Below are 14,225 nucleotides of genomic sequence, written 5' to 3'. Positions count from 1 at the left end.
AAATAAATAAATAAATAAATAAATAAATAAATAAATAAATAAATAAATAAAAATCTTTAAGAACTTTACAACTTGCACGTGAGAAGAGAAAAAGAAATTGCGAGAACTCACAGATAAAACCCACCCAAGACAAGGCCTTTATTACAGGTAGCAGGACAACACGGAAGGGATGCTTTTAGTCCCCAGTGCTTTCTGCAGATTCCAAACAAAAAATGTTTACCTGTAATACTGCTCTCCCACTCCACTCACCTGTTGGACATAGCTACCCTACTCTAAGAGAGAAAAACCTGACTTCAAAGCACATGTCCTAGAACCCCCTATCAGCTCTGATACTCAGTGTACCAAGAGATGGAACAGTTCACCAGTTCCTGCATGCTAATGCTCTTTTATGGAAAGGGTGGAAAAGGGGGCGAGTGGCAATTTAGGGAAGAAGGGGGAAGAGACCAAAGGGCCACAGATACAGCAAAGTCAAACTGAATGGAACAGGCAGTCCTCCTTTTAACTTCTCTAAAAGTACAGTCTGGGTTGCTGGGGGTGAACCAGTTAGCTTCTTCTGATTTTTCTTTCCCTCATACTCTTTAAAGCTTCCCTGATCAGTCCCCAGACTCATTTGGGCCCTAATTGGGCTGGCTTCAATAACTATGGGGCTGACCAAGGACGAGGCCTCTTGTTCCCTCCTGAAACACTCAGTGGTCATGTATTGCAGTTTCTAACCCTCACAAAGTATGCCTCTGGTCACATGAATGGATCAAAGCAAACCCGTTTGCATTCTCGGAAAAGCAGCTCAAAGCACGTTTTCCTGATGGTGCCGCTATCCTTTCTGTGTGATCAACAAACATCACTTATTGAACACTCACTCTGGACACAATGGGGGGATAGAAAGATGAATCAGTTGCTCCAGGAGGTGAAGATACCTAGCAAGTAAAGCAGGTCCTCACACGGCAAAATAAAATACCAGAAGTTTTAAAAACTGCACTTGCTTCCTCCTATCTCATTTTCTATTATGTTTGCCCCGTGCATCTCAGATGCTGGTGGTGATGAGTTCAGTAGAAGGCTCTGGTTTACGCTGAGGCAGTTGGGCATCTGAAAACTACCATCTTTTATAAAATAAAAACATTACCTTTCCTCTCCCCACTTCCCCTTGTCAACTCAAGACTGAGTCAGAAAGTTGTACTTCATGGGTTGTTATGGGGAAAGAAAGAATCCAATCTCTTTGGATTACCTTGACCTATAATAATTATAATTACTGTTTTCTAAGTTTACTATGTGCATCTAGTGTATAAGTTTACCAGACGGAATCCTTACAATATACAAAGTAACTGTTATCCCTATTCTGTAGGCAAGGAAATGGTGGTTTCATGTGGCTAAGAAAGCTAACACAAAGCTGGTAAGAGGTGAAGCCCAGATTGGAATGTGTGTTTGTATGACCTGAAGCCCAGCCTTTAGCCACGTCGTAATACTTCAGCATATAGCACTGAAACTTAAGATGGACTCTCTTATGTTTGCAAGGAAACTTTACCCAGTGCAGAATGTCACCTGTGTGAAATATATCAAAACCCCGTTTGAGGTGAAAGCTGCATCTGTCACTTAAAAGCACTACAGTGTCAGACACTCTAGAATGGAAGGATGTTGACCAAAGAAGCCAAGTTATGTGTGTGAGGTCACAGGCAACATTTCTTTTACATATTTGTGGTACGAAAGATAACCACAAGAACAACCTTCTTCCCTTCCTCTTCCAAAGGCAATGAAGACTGACTTGGTCTTCAAACAGAAAAATCTCCAAGTCTCAAATACTGGGGCTCCTGAAAGATGCAATAAAGACTAGACACTATCAGGTGTATTTTGGCAATAAAAAGAGATACTCAGGCAAGGGCACGGGTAGCAATGAAAATATCGTATGTGTGCGTGTCTTGTGTGTGTGTGTCTATATAGACCACAGAGTTATTATGCATCTGTTGACAAGCATCCACTTCAAGATTGTGTTCACATACACATTTTCTCAACCATCATAGCAAGGCTGAGAGGAGGAAGTGGTACTGATTTTAATTTTCCAAATTAAAAAGAAGGCACAATAAGTTACTTGGAAAGCAAAACAAAGCATTATTTTCAAAAATTCTAAAATTTTGACGTACCCTGGGCTTCAAAGGGGGCATGCGAAGACCTCACTTTTCTTTCAGCTGCCCTTGGGAAACAGTTTGCACACAGAATTTCAAATGTGGTGGGCGGCTCTAAAGGTCCTCTCTCCAAAGGCTTTATTTGCAGATGAGGAAGCCTGGGCCCAATGAGTCGCTGAGAGACGTGTCTCGGGAGTGACAGAGGCGAAATATGACAGGTCTCCTGACCGTTCCTATGCCCGCCAGGATCCTCTCTATGGCAGCACCTAAGCACAGCATGTTGATTACTGATGTGAGAACGCAGACTGCCGTTCCCTTCCCCAGTCCCACCGCGAGGGCGGGCGGGCGCGCGACAGGCCCACCTCGGGCAGCCCCCTGGGTGCCCCGCCACCGCCCCGGCCCCGCTTCCCGCACCGCGCCTCGAACTAGACGCGAGCGCCGAGGAGGGCTGGAGGTTCTCTAACAACAAAAGGCAAAATTACGTTCCCGGGGATCAGAATGTCCTTAGGGAGCCTTGGGGTCTGCAGTACGACCTCGAAAAAGAGAGGCCTCTCCTGCAAAACCATCCAACCTGAAGACGGCAGGGGTGGAGGCCGGGCGGTCTGCTGGGCGCCCCGCTCCGGCCCGGGGGTGGGGGCTAAGGGGACGACCCCAGGCCCGCGGTCTGCCCGCAGAGGCGAGCGGCAGCCGGGGCAGGCGGGGTCCTTCCTGGCAGGAACTCGCCTGTCGGCGCGCCGCCGGCCAGCCCTTCCTCTGCTCCCCTCCCCCCGCACGCCCCCTCCCCCCAAGGCCCTTTCCCTTTCTTTCTTTCCCGGCCCTCGCGCCCCCACCCCGACGGCGCCCGCTCGGCCGCTCGCCCAATCGCAGCGGGGCCCGGGCGCGCATCAGCCGATCCGCCCCGGCTCCCGGCCGCTGGGAGCCAATCAGGGCGCCGGGGGCGGCTCGGGCCGCCGATAAAGAGTGCGGGGCGCCGAGCAGCCCCGCAGAGCCGAGAATGGGAGAAGAGTGGAGCTTCTGAGCAGCACACCGGCCTCCTCTCTTCGCCGCACCTCGCTCTCGAGGCCTGCCCGCCCTGCCGCCTGCTCGCCGCCCAGGTAAGCGCGCCGCCGGCCCGGGGGCTCGAAGTGGTGCGCGCCGCCCCTGCAGCCCCCCACCCCCCCGAACCTCCCGAGCCCGGCCTGCGGGCCCCGCGGCTCGGGGCAGCCCCTTGCACCTCCCGCCCCTACGGTGCGCCTCTGCCCCCAAGCCCTCCGCGTGCTTTCGCCGTCCCCGGCTCCCGGAGGCTCTGGGCTGGCGATTGTGGGGTACGCTGATCGCCAGGCTTGGAGGAGGGCGGGGAGTTGTTTTGATCTTTCTCTCGCTGCTCGCGGCCCTAAGCGCCGCCCCTGGAGGTCGCTCAGCGAGGCGAACGGTGGAGCCACTGCTCGGGCCCAGCGCTCCCAGCTCGGCGGTGTTGTGTGCGCTGCGGACGGAGTGGCTGGGTGGCCCCACGGGAGCCTCGCTCTTCTGCTCCGCGGTGGCGGGCCTTGGGGGATCGTCGTGGTCTTGAGGATCTCTAGACGCCTACACTGAGGCGAGTGGCTGTGAGCGTCGCTAGTACGGGCCGCTGTTGCGCGGGGTCCCGGGGGCCTTGCACTGTGACTGAACAATGGGGAGCCCGGGCTGCGGCTTGGCCGGCGGGCGCGGCGAGCGGAGAGGCCGGGCCGGGCCGAGGCAGCGGCGGTGCGCTGTCTCCCCCCCCGCCTCCCGCCCCGACTCCACGACTCCCTCCCAGCCCCTGCCCTCGGAGGGGTATGGCTCCTTCGGCCAGGCCTTGAGATCCGGACGGGGGCCCGAGGGGCGGGGCGCCGACTTCAGAGACATTTCAGTGGGAAAGGGCTACCCTCAAAGTGGATTATCCCAACTGCCCGGGGGGCGGGAAGCGGGGAACCCCCCCCCAGCCGCAAATCCGCCAAGACCACAAACAACGAAGATGAAGACGATGTGGAGTCGCGGTCCTCGGAGTCCCCCTCCAACTGCTTCGGCTTCGTCGCCTACTCCATGAACTCCGGAGAGAAATCGCGAGTCAAGATTAAGACCGTGACCCACCAGCCCTCGTATTCCTCCTCGTCCCGGTGCGATCCCGAACGCTCCCTGACCCCCTCTCCGTCTCCGTCTCCCTCGCCCAGAAAGCTCCGGTGCATGGACCAGCGAGAGCCGGAGAACCAGGAGAGGCGCGAACGCAACTCCAAAAGGAGAAGGGCCAGGGAGGGCTACCCCAACGATCCGATTGACCTTCTGTGGCTGGGGTGAGTGAAGAGACAGGGAGGAAGACCCCGGAGCCGGCGACCGCTGCAGAAACAGCTAGAAAGTGCAGAATCCCATTTTTGCCCTACATAAACTCAGGGCACTGGGTTACCAGTCGATAACAGTAGACTAGAATGTTGGCATCTAACTCATCTCACCGAAAAGAGCAGGAAGCCTGGAACTGAGACTTAAAGGAATAAAGTGTGGCTTGATGTTGTTGGTGTTAACAGGTTGGGGAGGAAGACTGGGTTGTAGACTTTTTAGTGGGAGCTGAAGGGGTCAGGTGTTGTTCCTTCTGGCCTTTAAAGGCGGGTGTGGGGGAGGGTTGGGGGCGATGCCTGACGGAGACCTCTGCACGGCTGGTATGCAAAGGGATATGGAAAAGGACCGGTTCTGCAATGCAGTGCGGAGACCTGACGGAGGAGGTTCTGCTCTTCCCCAAGGGAAGGGGTGAGGCTCTTGGAGGGAGAAGCAGTTCTGTTTTCGGCTGGGCAAACATGGACGGTTGCCCATAGAAACTTAGCCACTGTACTTCAGAAAGTTGCCCAAGTCGTTGGGGAACAAAGTGTTCCGTTTCCATCCACTCTGGGCGACTGAGCTGGGGGTGGGGTGGGGTACGACATTTCCTCTTGTGTTGGGTTTCTCTTCTTTCAGAGGTTTTGTGGCAGTGGCTTGCAGTTTTTAGCGTGCCTCAGCTTTTGAAAACCCAGATCTTTTTGTTAACAGAAGTGGGAATTTCCTCCTTAAAGTTCTCTGGAATCTGAGAATGTCCGTTGCAAATGTAAATCTGCCTTCCTAAGTGAGAAAACCAATGGAAATGTTGGCAGTGTGCATCTTAGAATCCAACGCAGATCAGCTCTTTTGATACCTCGGGAATTTGTAATGACTGCCCTGCTCTTAGGAAGCCCATCAGCCTTTTGAATCTTCTAGCTGGCCCCCTTGTTTCTTCTTCCTACTGTCTCAGTATGTGGGGTGCTTTTGGGAGAGGTGGAGAAATCTCCAAAAAGGGTTTTTCACAGAGGTGCTGGCTAGGATGCAAGGAAAAGACGAGACTGACCCAGACACCATAAGCAGCCAAGCTTTTCTGTGGCTGGATTTTACTCCTGTTGGGAGAGAGCTACCTTCTGTAAATGCTCTTCCTGAACTTCAGTGTTTTGCCCATAAAACACTATATAAAAAATAAAACACTTCCCCTACCCTGGCTACACTGAGCAAATAGATCTTAGTCCTCACAAGGGTGGATTCTAGCTCGAGGAAGCCTAGAGGGAGATTTTTGTCTCATGTAAAAACTTAAATCCCTCTGAAAGCAGCATGAATTAACTATATACCCTGGAGAGTGAGGCTTCCAAAGGGAGGGGATGACCTTCCCATTGTGACTTTTTGCTTTAATTGTCCTCACTGAGTCATTCCTACAGAGGATCAGTTTGGAGTCGGTGATCATTGTTTGGTCGGTTCCTCTCTGCAGAACAGCGTCCACCATGGCCACCTCCGCGAGCTCCCACCTGAACAAAGGCATCAAGCAGTTGTACATGTCCCTGCCTCAGGGTGAGAAAGTGCAAGCCATGTATATTTGGATTGATGGGACCGGAGAAGGGTTACGTTGCAAGACCCGGACCTTGGACAGTGAGCCCAAGTGTGTAGAAGGTGAGAGACCAAGCAGAGTGGGAGCCATGTGGGGGTGGGAGCAGCCTGAAACCAAGCCATTTTAGATTTAGATTTGGCCACTTTATTATTCTGTTTGTCAAGCTTTCCTAAGGCAGGGTTTCTCAGACTTCAGTCGACGTTAAGCTCCTCCACTGCCTCAAAGCATAGCAACAATAGACCCCTTTATTTCAATAGAATCTTCCATGCAAGCCAGTATATTGAATAAAAAAGATTGAAAGTCTAGTTGGGGCAGGAGGGGGAGCCGGAGACTTTGCTGACTTGGGCATACCTGCTTAGTTGGCTCCAAGGCATCCCCAAGATCCCAGTTTGAAAACCAGTGCTCTATCCTGACTATGCTCTCTGCTTCACAAACTCTTTGGATACTGTTTCATGTTCCTATCAGTGAGGTTCTAGATGCAAAGCAGACTCTGTAAAGTGGTTTCTAAATAGGACTGGCCGTTCATTTGTTTCTAGTTGATTCTACTTTTGGAAATTCTTAAGCCACCTGATTGCTTATCACACTAGGAGCTCTTATATAAGTCGTGACCTTCAGTTTTCAGTCTAGAGCAAGCCATAGCCCTCCTCCTTCTGGAAGGGAACCAGAGAAAAAATATCACCTCTTAACCTATTTTTCGGATGGCTTACTCTTCTGATAGTATTCCCACTGGGGTGAATGCATGACATTAAAATAAAGTATATAGTGTGTACTTGCTGTGTGGCAGATATTAGACAGGCATTGGGTGTGGGGGGGTACAAGGTAAGAGTCTGATCTCTCTGCCTTCAGAGAACTTATAGTCAACTTGAGAGATGAAGAAACCCACCTTTAAAACATAGTGGGGAAAGTGGGTAAGTGATAATGGGAGCACCCTTGACTAAGTTATCCTGCTAGTTGTCCATTTCCTCATCTATAGAATAAGGACGTAACTTGAGCTAGAACAGTCCCTAGATGCAGTGGGGAGATGAGTTAAAGAAGCAACACAGGTGGCCTAGTAGGGGAATCAGAATCTGTTTCTCCTATTCTCATTTTTTAAATGATGACTGACTTCCTGGTTATGTCAGAATATTTCAGTTTGTCTCCTTGGTGTCTAGTAGATGGACTGAGGGAAGATACATCAGTCACTCTCAGGCTGTTTTTGTGGCTGTCATTTTTCTTAAGAAATTGATGCAGTGGTCTTACTTGCCTCTCACATAGGACATGAAAGCTATGTGCAGTTGTCAAGAGTTTGCATATGAATAGCAGGAGTCATGCATCTCTGACTTTCTGGAAAGAAAGTGTAGATCTTTAAACATGGAAAGGTTAAGTAAGGGGCTGTACTCTTGCCTGAAAAGCTCTGCATTTTTAACTTAATTTTCCCTTTTCTTTTTCCTCCAGAGTTGCCTGAGTGGAATTTTGATGGCTCTAGTACCTTTCAGTCTGAAGGCTCCAACAGTGACATGTATCTTGTCCCTGCTGCCATGTTTCGGGACCCTTTCCGCAAGGACCCCAACAAGCTGGTGTTCTGTGAAGTCTTCAAGTACAACCGGAAGCCTGCAGGTGTGTATAGGATAGGTATGGCTCCTCAATCCATGAATGTTGTAAAGGGGAAAGACAGGAGATTCCAAAATTGGTCCTGGGAATACTGGACTAAGACTATCTCATGTCTCAGAACTGTTTTCAGGAGTCTGGCCGATTGGACACGGCATCTCCACTCCAAATTTCCTCAGAAAGTTAGTGTGGTCCATCTACCCATAGTCTCCTATTGGTTGTATAAAACAACAGTGAATTACTTTAAATCTTTCTACCAGTAGAGTTCCCCATGACACAGCCCTCCCGCCTGCCTCTAGATTTAAAAAACATGGATTCTGAAGTCGGAATGATGGGTTTGAATTCTGGATCTGTCGCTTAACTGGCTATGAACCTTGGCAAGTTATTTATCCCCTGTCCTTAGTTTCCCTGATTTTAAAAGAGGGGAGGGGGAATAAAATCCATCTCCTGTCTGGGCTCACCGATAACCTACATGTGCCTCAAGGTTCACTGTAACTGCATTTTTGGTTTTTGCCTGGTGTGGCCGTTGATCCTGACTCTCGCCGTTCGTGTTTTTATCTCAATGGAAGTGCCCCCCACCCTCCCCGCTATTTAGGCTCTTGCTACACTCTGCCAGTGCGAACTTGCGACGAGTCACTTCATGCCTGGACCTTAAGTGCCTTTGTTTAGAGAGGCAGTACCGTGTTGTGGTAAAGGGCATGAGCTCTGAAGCCAAGGTAGCCGTGGACTTCCCGGTTCTGTTACATGCCCTGTAAGCTGGGTAGGCTGCCTGGTGTCTCTGAGCTGAGCTGCATTTTCTCCTTTGTAAAACTAGAGGCTTTAAAATACTTCCCTCACGGTCGCTAGGAAGACTCTGTTGTGGGTTTTCCTTAACGCAGAGGTCTTAAAATGTTTTTTTGGGACATAGTTAAGCAGCTGATAGTAAGTATTTATTTTAAAGTTCTTTTCCAGCTTAGCAATTGTTCCCAGTTGAGCTCATCTCATTTTAATATTTTACTTTTGTGCTAGCCGACTTAGCCCTTCATCTTCTCACCTGGAATGGGAGGCCCGCAATAGACAAATGATTCTCTCAATGAAAATTGTAGGTTTGGCTCTAAGTGCTTGCGAAACTAGGGATAAGTCTGACAACTAAAAGCGGCTGTCTTGTGCGTAGAGAGTTTAAGTGCATGCAGGGTTGGGCCTGGTTAGTACTTGGATGGGAGAGTTTAAGTGCCTGACATTGGTACTTGGGAGGTGGCCAGCATGCTGATAAGGTGCAAACTTGCTCTGTTCTGGATCCACAGTCATGGGATCTGTTTGTCACCCAGGAGTCTCCCTATAGATGTATGATTATCGCTTCTCCCATTTTCCCCACTTAGGCTGATGGGACACAGAAAAGGTTTATTACTCTGTGTTAGTTCACCTTATAGTCCACACTTCAGCTTTGTGGAATCTAAAGACCTTTTTTCCCAGCAGCACTGGGATTCAGTGGATTTGCCCATATGTGTCTAATGGTGCACTGACTCTTTTTTTCTAGAGACCAATTTGAGGCATACCTGTAAACGGATAATGGACATGGTGAGCAATCAGCATCCTTGGTTCGGAATGGAGCAGGAATATACTCTCATGGGCACAGATGGGCACCCTTTTGGTTGGCCTTCCAATGGCTTCCCTGGGCCCCAAGGTAAGTCCCCCGGTGAGATGTGAACCTCCTGTTCCCTAGTTGCTTCATTGCCAAGGAAAGACTCCCTCCCCAGAGCTGACAGTGACTCCTTATGGATCAGAGAAGCTATGGGAATACACTGAGGCTGGCCGAAATAATATGGTAAAGATCCCACCCGTTACCCAGATCCGGACATGGATATTTAGACATTAACATGGAGGGAAACCCTTTGGCTCCACTGAGGTTATGGCCCAGAGGAGCCCCCTGCACGCCACACCCCTACCTCCCGGTGAAGACAGGCATAGTGATTCCAGAGAGCAAGTGTTGAGAGCTTTCTGATTTCTAACTTTTGTGCAAAGGGATTTCTTGGTTTCCTGTCTCTTGACCTCTCATCTTAATGCCTCTCCAGGTCCATACTACTGTGGCGTGGGAGCTGACAAAGCCTATGGCAGGGACATCGTGGAGGCTCACTACCGGGCCTGCTTGTACGCCGGCATCAAGATTGCTGGGACAAATGCTGAGGTCATGCCTGCCCAGGTAAATGACTTGTTCCTCTATAGGACGTATGGGCCAGTGGGGACTTTTGCTGGCACCCCTCGTTTACCCAGAACTTAGGTGGGTTGGAACAGAGGTGAGAAAAGAGCAGGGTTTGGAGCTTGTGAAGTGGGGTGAGAAGTTGGCATTATTTTAAAGGCCAGGTGTGTTGTTCTCTCTAGTGGGAATTCCAGATAGGACCCTGTGAAGGAATCGACATGGGAGATCATCTCTGGGTGGCCCGTTTCATCTTGCATCGCGTGTGTGAAGACTTTGGAGTGATAGCAACCTTTGACCCTAAGCCCATTCCTGGGAACTGGAATGGTGCAGGCTGCCACACTAACTTCAGCACCAAGGCCATGCGAGAGGAGAATGGTCTAAAGTGAGTGCCTTCTCCTGATGGGGCCATCTTCCTTTCTTTGCCAGCATACTTGCCAAGGGTTGGATGTGTTGGGGCTAATAATAACAAGTAAGCCGGACTTCTCCGTTTGTGCCTTAGCTTTTAGCGCTTGGCTTTGAAAATTGTCTTCTAATTCTCTTGTTTGTTCCTGTTTGAAGAGTATCAAAACATACTCTAGGAATAGAATCCAAGGATTGCGATTGGAAAGGGGGACCTAATTTAAACGCGTTTGAAAATCTTCAGTATGAAATAACTTAGTAACAATAAAAGCATGTGAATGAACTTAACCCTTCTGGGTGGGGCAGGGTCTTTGATTAGGGTCTTTTCATTCAACAAATACCATCTACTGAGCGTCCAGCACCATTGTGAGGCATTGGGTGGGACACACAGGGAAGAAGGCAGAGTTGCTGCCCTCATGGATTATTTGATCAGTGGGGACAACGTTTTGGTGAATTGTGAACAGTCTTTGAGAGATGAGTCCCTCCATTCTTAGCTCCATACCTGTGCCTCTGCCGTTGAAGGGCAGATTTCCTAGTGCCAGGTTGGACCCCCATCTTTTCTCTTACCTCTAGGTACATTGAGGAGTCCATCGAGAAACTGAGCAAGCGGCACCACTACCACATCCGAGCCTACGATCCCAAGGGGGGTCTGGATAACGCCCGGCGCCTAACTGGATTCCACGAAACATCCAACATCAACGACTTTTCTGCCGGCGTGGCCAACCGTGGTGCTAGCATCCGCATTCCCCGGACTGTCGGCCAGGAGAAGAAGGGTTACTTTGAAGACCGTCGCCCCTCTGCCAACTGTGACCCCTTTTCAGTGACAGAAGCCCTCATCCGCACGTGTCTTCTCAACGAAACTGGCGATGAACCCTTCCAGTACAAAAACTAAGTGGACTAGACTTGCAGCCATCAAACCCCTCCTAATTCTCCATCTTGCCTCCATGTTTGCCCCTCTCTTGACTGTCCTAATAGCTGTAACTCAAAGGGCGGAATATCAAGGTCTTTTTTTATTTCTCATGCCCAGTTAATATCTCTTTGCTTTCTTTGGCCAGGATAGAGGGGTCAGGTTCTTAATCTTTTCACAACCCGCCCCCCCCCCCCTTTTTTTTTCCCTGTCACTGAAGCTGTCTAGTACGTTAGTGGGGAGGGGGTGGGGAGACATAACCACTGTTTCCATTTAATCAGGTGTGTTTGTCCAATAGGCGTAGCTATCCGGACAGAGCATAGTGTTTGTGAAGGGAGGGGGAGGGCTCTTTCTTCAAGGTAGCTGAGTGTTGGGGACGGCGGGTTACTTACCCTGGGGTTAGGTTAGGATTTCCCCCTCTTTGTAGGAAGTTCTACTTCGTGTAAGGTTATAACCAACTTTCTATTAAAAGACTTAGGAGAGAACCAGGCAGGAAAATGCACCCCTGTCCTCCTGGTACAGTGCTCCCCTTAGCTGGGGCTAAATGGCCCTCCCCTGAAGACAAGCTCAGCATAAGGATGGATTGACCTTCCTTAGAAGAAAAAGTTCTTATTGCTTGGTCCTCCATTTATAACACAGCAGAGTAGTATTTTTATATTTAAATGTAAAAACAAAAAAAATTATATATATGGGCGTGCAGATATGTGTGGTTTTTTTTTCCTAAAGGAGGAGGAACATTCTGGTCACTGGGAGCCAAACTCGAAATAAGGATCTCCTATTGAGTGGGGGTGAGGGAGGCAGTGCTTACAAAGCTGGCTATCTGGGGCTCTTCGCTATTACCTCACTGCCACTGTAGGGTCTCTGTGCTCTGCCCACTCTTCCAGGGTTGGGGGAGATGGACACTGGTCGGGTAACAGGTGGAAGCACATTGTGGAAGGAGCAGTCGCCTGAGCCCTGTGGCTTTGGTTTAAAAGACACACATGTCCACACAGGTTTAGAAATAAGAGTTGGCTGGTCAACTTGAGCGTGTTACTGACAAGGGGGTTATTGGGATTATTTTCTGGTGAGACTAGCATGTCACTAAAGCAGGCCTTTTGATATATTAAAATTTTTTAAAAAGCAAAACCAGAAGTTTAGATTTTAATCCTGTTCGTAGGGTTTCTGAGTCTTTGTTTTTACAGAATCGCTTGTTTGCTTCAACTGTCTCCTTCCCATGTGCGCTCTATGAGGAGGTGGGGACAGCCCTGGAGTCAGAACGCCTGTCATTTTGTATCCTGGTGTCTATTCTCTTGAGTGTGAGATTCTCCTTTCCTTTGTTAAGATTCCTGAGGAGTTACTTTTTCTTTTATAATAAAAAGCAAACCCCACCTTCGTCCCTACATTTTCCCTCCTGTGTCTGGCTGTTTTCGTGTTCATGTTGGCTGCAGCAGGCCGGCCGTGGCTTTCTCTTGCCATGACGACTTCTAACTGCCATGTACAGTATGTTCAGCCTTAGGTAGCTCCCATTGTAAACAGACTGTTTTAACTGCCCAGAGCAGCTCTTATAAATCAACCTAACATAAGATCTCTTCTAACTTGATTCTTTGTGTCTTAAATCCCTATGTGCCCTTTTGTTTTCTGTCCTATCCAAAAAGGGGAATTTTTTTTTTTTTTTTAAGAGACACAGGAAGCTCAAGTTTACTTGTTCTAGGAATTTTTAAAAATCTATCCTGAGTTACGTTGCCAACCAGCTCTTCCCTGTTCTTTGGGTGTTTGGAATCTCAGGATGAAGGCATATCCCGGCCCTAAAGTTTAGTAGGAGGGTACAAACCCCAACCCTCCCCTCCTTGTGCTCCAGACCTTGGCTTTGCTCTACAATGCTGTAACATTGTCTTAAGCACCCCTCTGGCTTAATTTTATAGCAGCCTGAAATCGTTAATGTTTCAAAGGCTTCTCAGTATTCCTACTGGTCTTTTTTTTTTTTAATATGATGGGGAAGATTTTTTTTAAAAAAGATTTTATTTATTCATTTGAGACAGATACAGAGAGAGAGCACACGTAGGGGGAGAGGCAGGGGGAGAAGCAGACTTCTCACAGAGCAGGGAGCCCGGCGTGGGGCTCGATTCCAGGACCCTGGGATCATGACCTGAGCCCAAGGCAGACGCTTAACGACTGAGCTGCCCAGGCGCTCCTCCCTACTGGCCTTGATTTCATCCTTACCCACTTGCCAGTGGTTCTCCTAAATAGCACATGTTGACCCTGCGGCTACCCTGGTTGAAACCTTCCGAGGCTGGCTATGCTCAGGGCCAGCTAGCCCAGATAGGCCTTGGACATGCCTTTCCTGGCACTAGCCCAACGAGCTGCTCAGGATTCCCCCAAAAGCTCCAGGTGACACCTCTGTGCCCTTGTTCTTGGTCATTTTACCTGGAAGTTAGTTCTTCCACCTCGCCTGGTTTATTCCTACCTTAGTTCATGTCCACGCCAGGTCAGGTAAGAGCGCCCTTCTCCATAGTACTGTGCATGTACCTCTAGCCAAAAGCACTAGTCATCCAACACTTTAACCTAATGTGCCAGGAATTAGGATTATTACACAATTACTATTGTGTGCAATAGTAATTACTGTCTTCAAAAGGTACTGTCCTCTATCAGTTTGGAAGTAGGTGGGTCCTGTCACAGCAAACTTAGAGATCACCATTTTCTTTGGGCAAGTGTGTATTTTGCTCTAATTGTAAGCAATCCTAGATATTCATGTTTTGTTTGTTTGCCTAGGAACGTTGGCTCCCTACATTTTCAAAGTAGGATGATCTTATTGGTTTGCTGGGTATGATCCCAGTTTGTATTGGTTATTTCAGCATGATTATTAAGAGTGCCCTCTGTCACTCAGCATTCTCTTGGTTTTGCTGATAAATGTGGGGTGTTCTTTCTACTGAAGCTCTTTCCTCTTCCCAGCTGAAACTGGCTTCCCTTCACTGGAGTACCCCTTGCAGTCCCTGGGGCTGGGGGAGGCGGGGGAGGAGGAGGAGATTTCATCTGTAGCACAAGCACTAGATCAAGGCAATGGCCTGAGCAGAGTTCCCCAGCAAAGATTACACGAAAAGGAATTCTAAATTAATGTGATCGGACTTAGCTGGAAACGAGTTTATTTCCTTCTCTACCCTCGCACCCAGAATTAGCTTTGACCTACAGGTCGCAGGG

General features: G+C 49.2%; 1 protein-coding gene across 3 annotated transcripts; it reads left to right on the top strand.

Moving 5' to 3' along the window:
* Nucleotides 1-3,071: 3,071 nt before the first annotated feature.
* On the top strand, nucleotides 3,072-12,611 carry GLUL (glutamate-ammonia ligase). Of its 3 annotated transcripts, XM_021682768.2 has the most exons (8): nucleotides 3,085-3,208; nucleotides 4,283-4,402; nucleotides 5,866-6,044; nucleotides 7,417-7,578; nucleotides 9,086-9,232; nucleotides 9,621-9,748; nucleotides 9,928-10,127; nucleotides 10,718-12,611. In XM_021682768.2, exons 2-8 carry the CDS (start codon nucleotides 4,296-4,298, stop codon nucleotides 11,034-11,036), a joined length of 1,242 nt encoding a protein of 413 aa, XP_021538443.1. In that variant the 5' UTR covers nucleotides 3,085-3,208; nucleotides 4,283-4,295; the 3' UTR covers nucleotides 11,037-12,611. The 3 variants fall into 3 exon arrangements, with proteins under 3 accessions (XP_021538444.1, XP_021538443.1, XP_044771863.1); XM_021682769.1 differs by lacking the exon at nucleotides 4,283-4,402 and having other exon boundaries at nucleotides 3,072-3,208; XM_044915928.1 differs by lacking the exon at nucleotides 3,085-3,208 and having other exon boundaries at nucleotides 3,861-4,402.
* The last annotated feature ends 1,614 nt before the right edge of the window (nucleotides 12,612-14,225 follow it).

Source organism: Neomonachus schauinslandi, chromosome 6 (genome assembly GCF_002201575.2).
Source record: "Neomonachus schauinslandi chromosome 6, ASM220157v2, whole genome shotgun sequence".
Lineage (NCBI taxonomy): Eukaryota > Metazoa > Chordata > Mammalia > Carnivora > Phocidae > Neomonachus > Neomonachus schauinslandi.
Note: the sequence above shows the minus strand (reverse complement) of the source record. Positions and strands in the feature narration are given on the sequence as shown.

What these genes read in the sequence shown, in the direction of transcription:
- GLUL (XM_044915928.1), top strand. Translation starts at nt 4,155, where the DNA reads ATGAACTCCGGAGAGAAATCGCGAGTCAAGATTAAGACCGTGACCCAC. An exon ending in TGAGCCCAAGTGTGTAGAAG is followed by an intron (nt 6,045 to 7,416) that starts GTGAGAGACCAA and finishes TTTTTCCTCCAG; the next exon opens with AGTTGCCTGAGTGGAATTTT. An exon ending in CGAGAGGAGAATGGTCTAAA is followed by an intron (nt 10,128 to 10,717) that starts GTGAGTGCCTTC and finishes TCTTACCTCTAG; the next exon opens with GTACATTGAGGAGTCCATCG.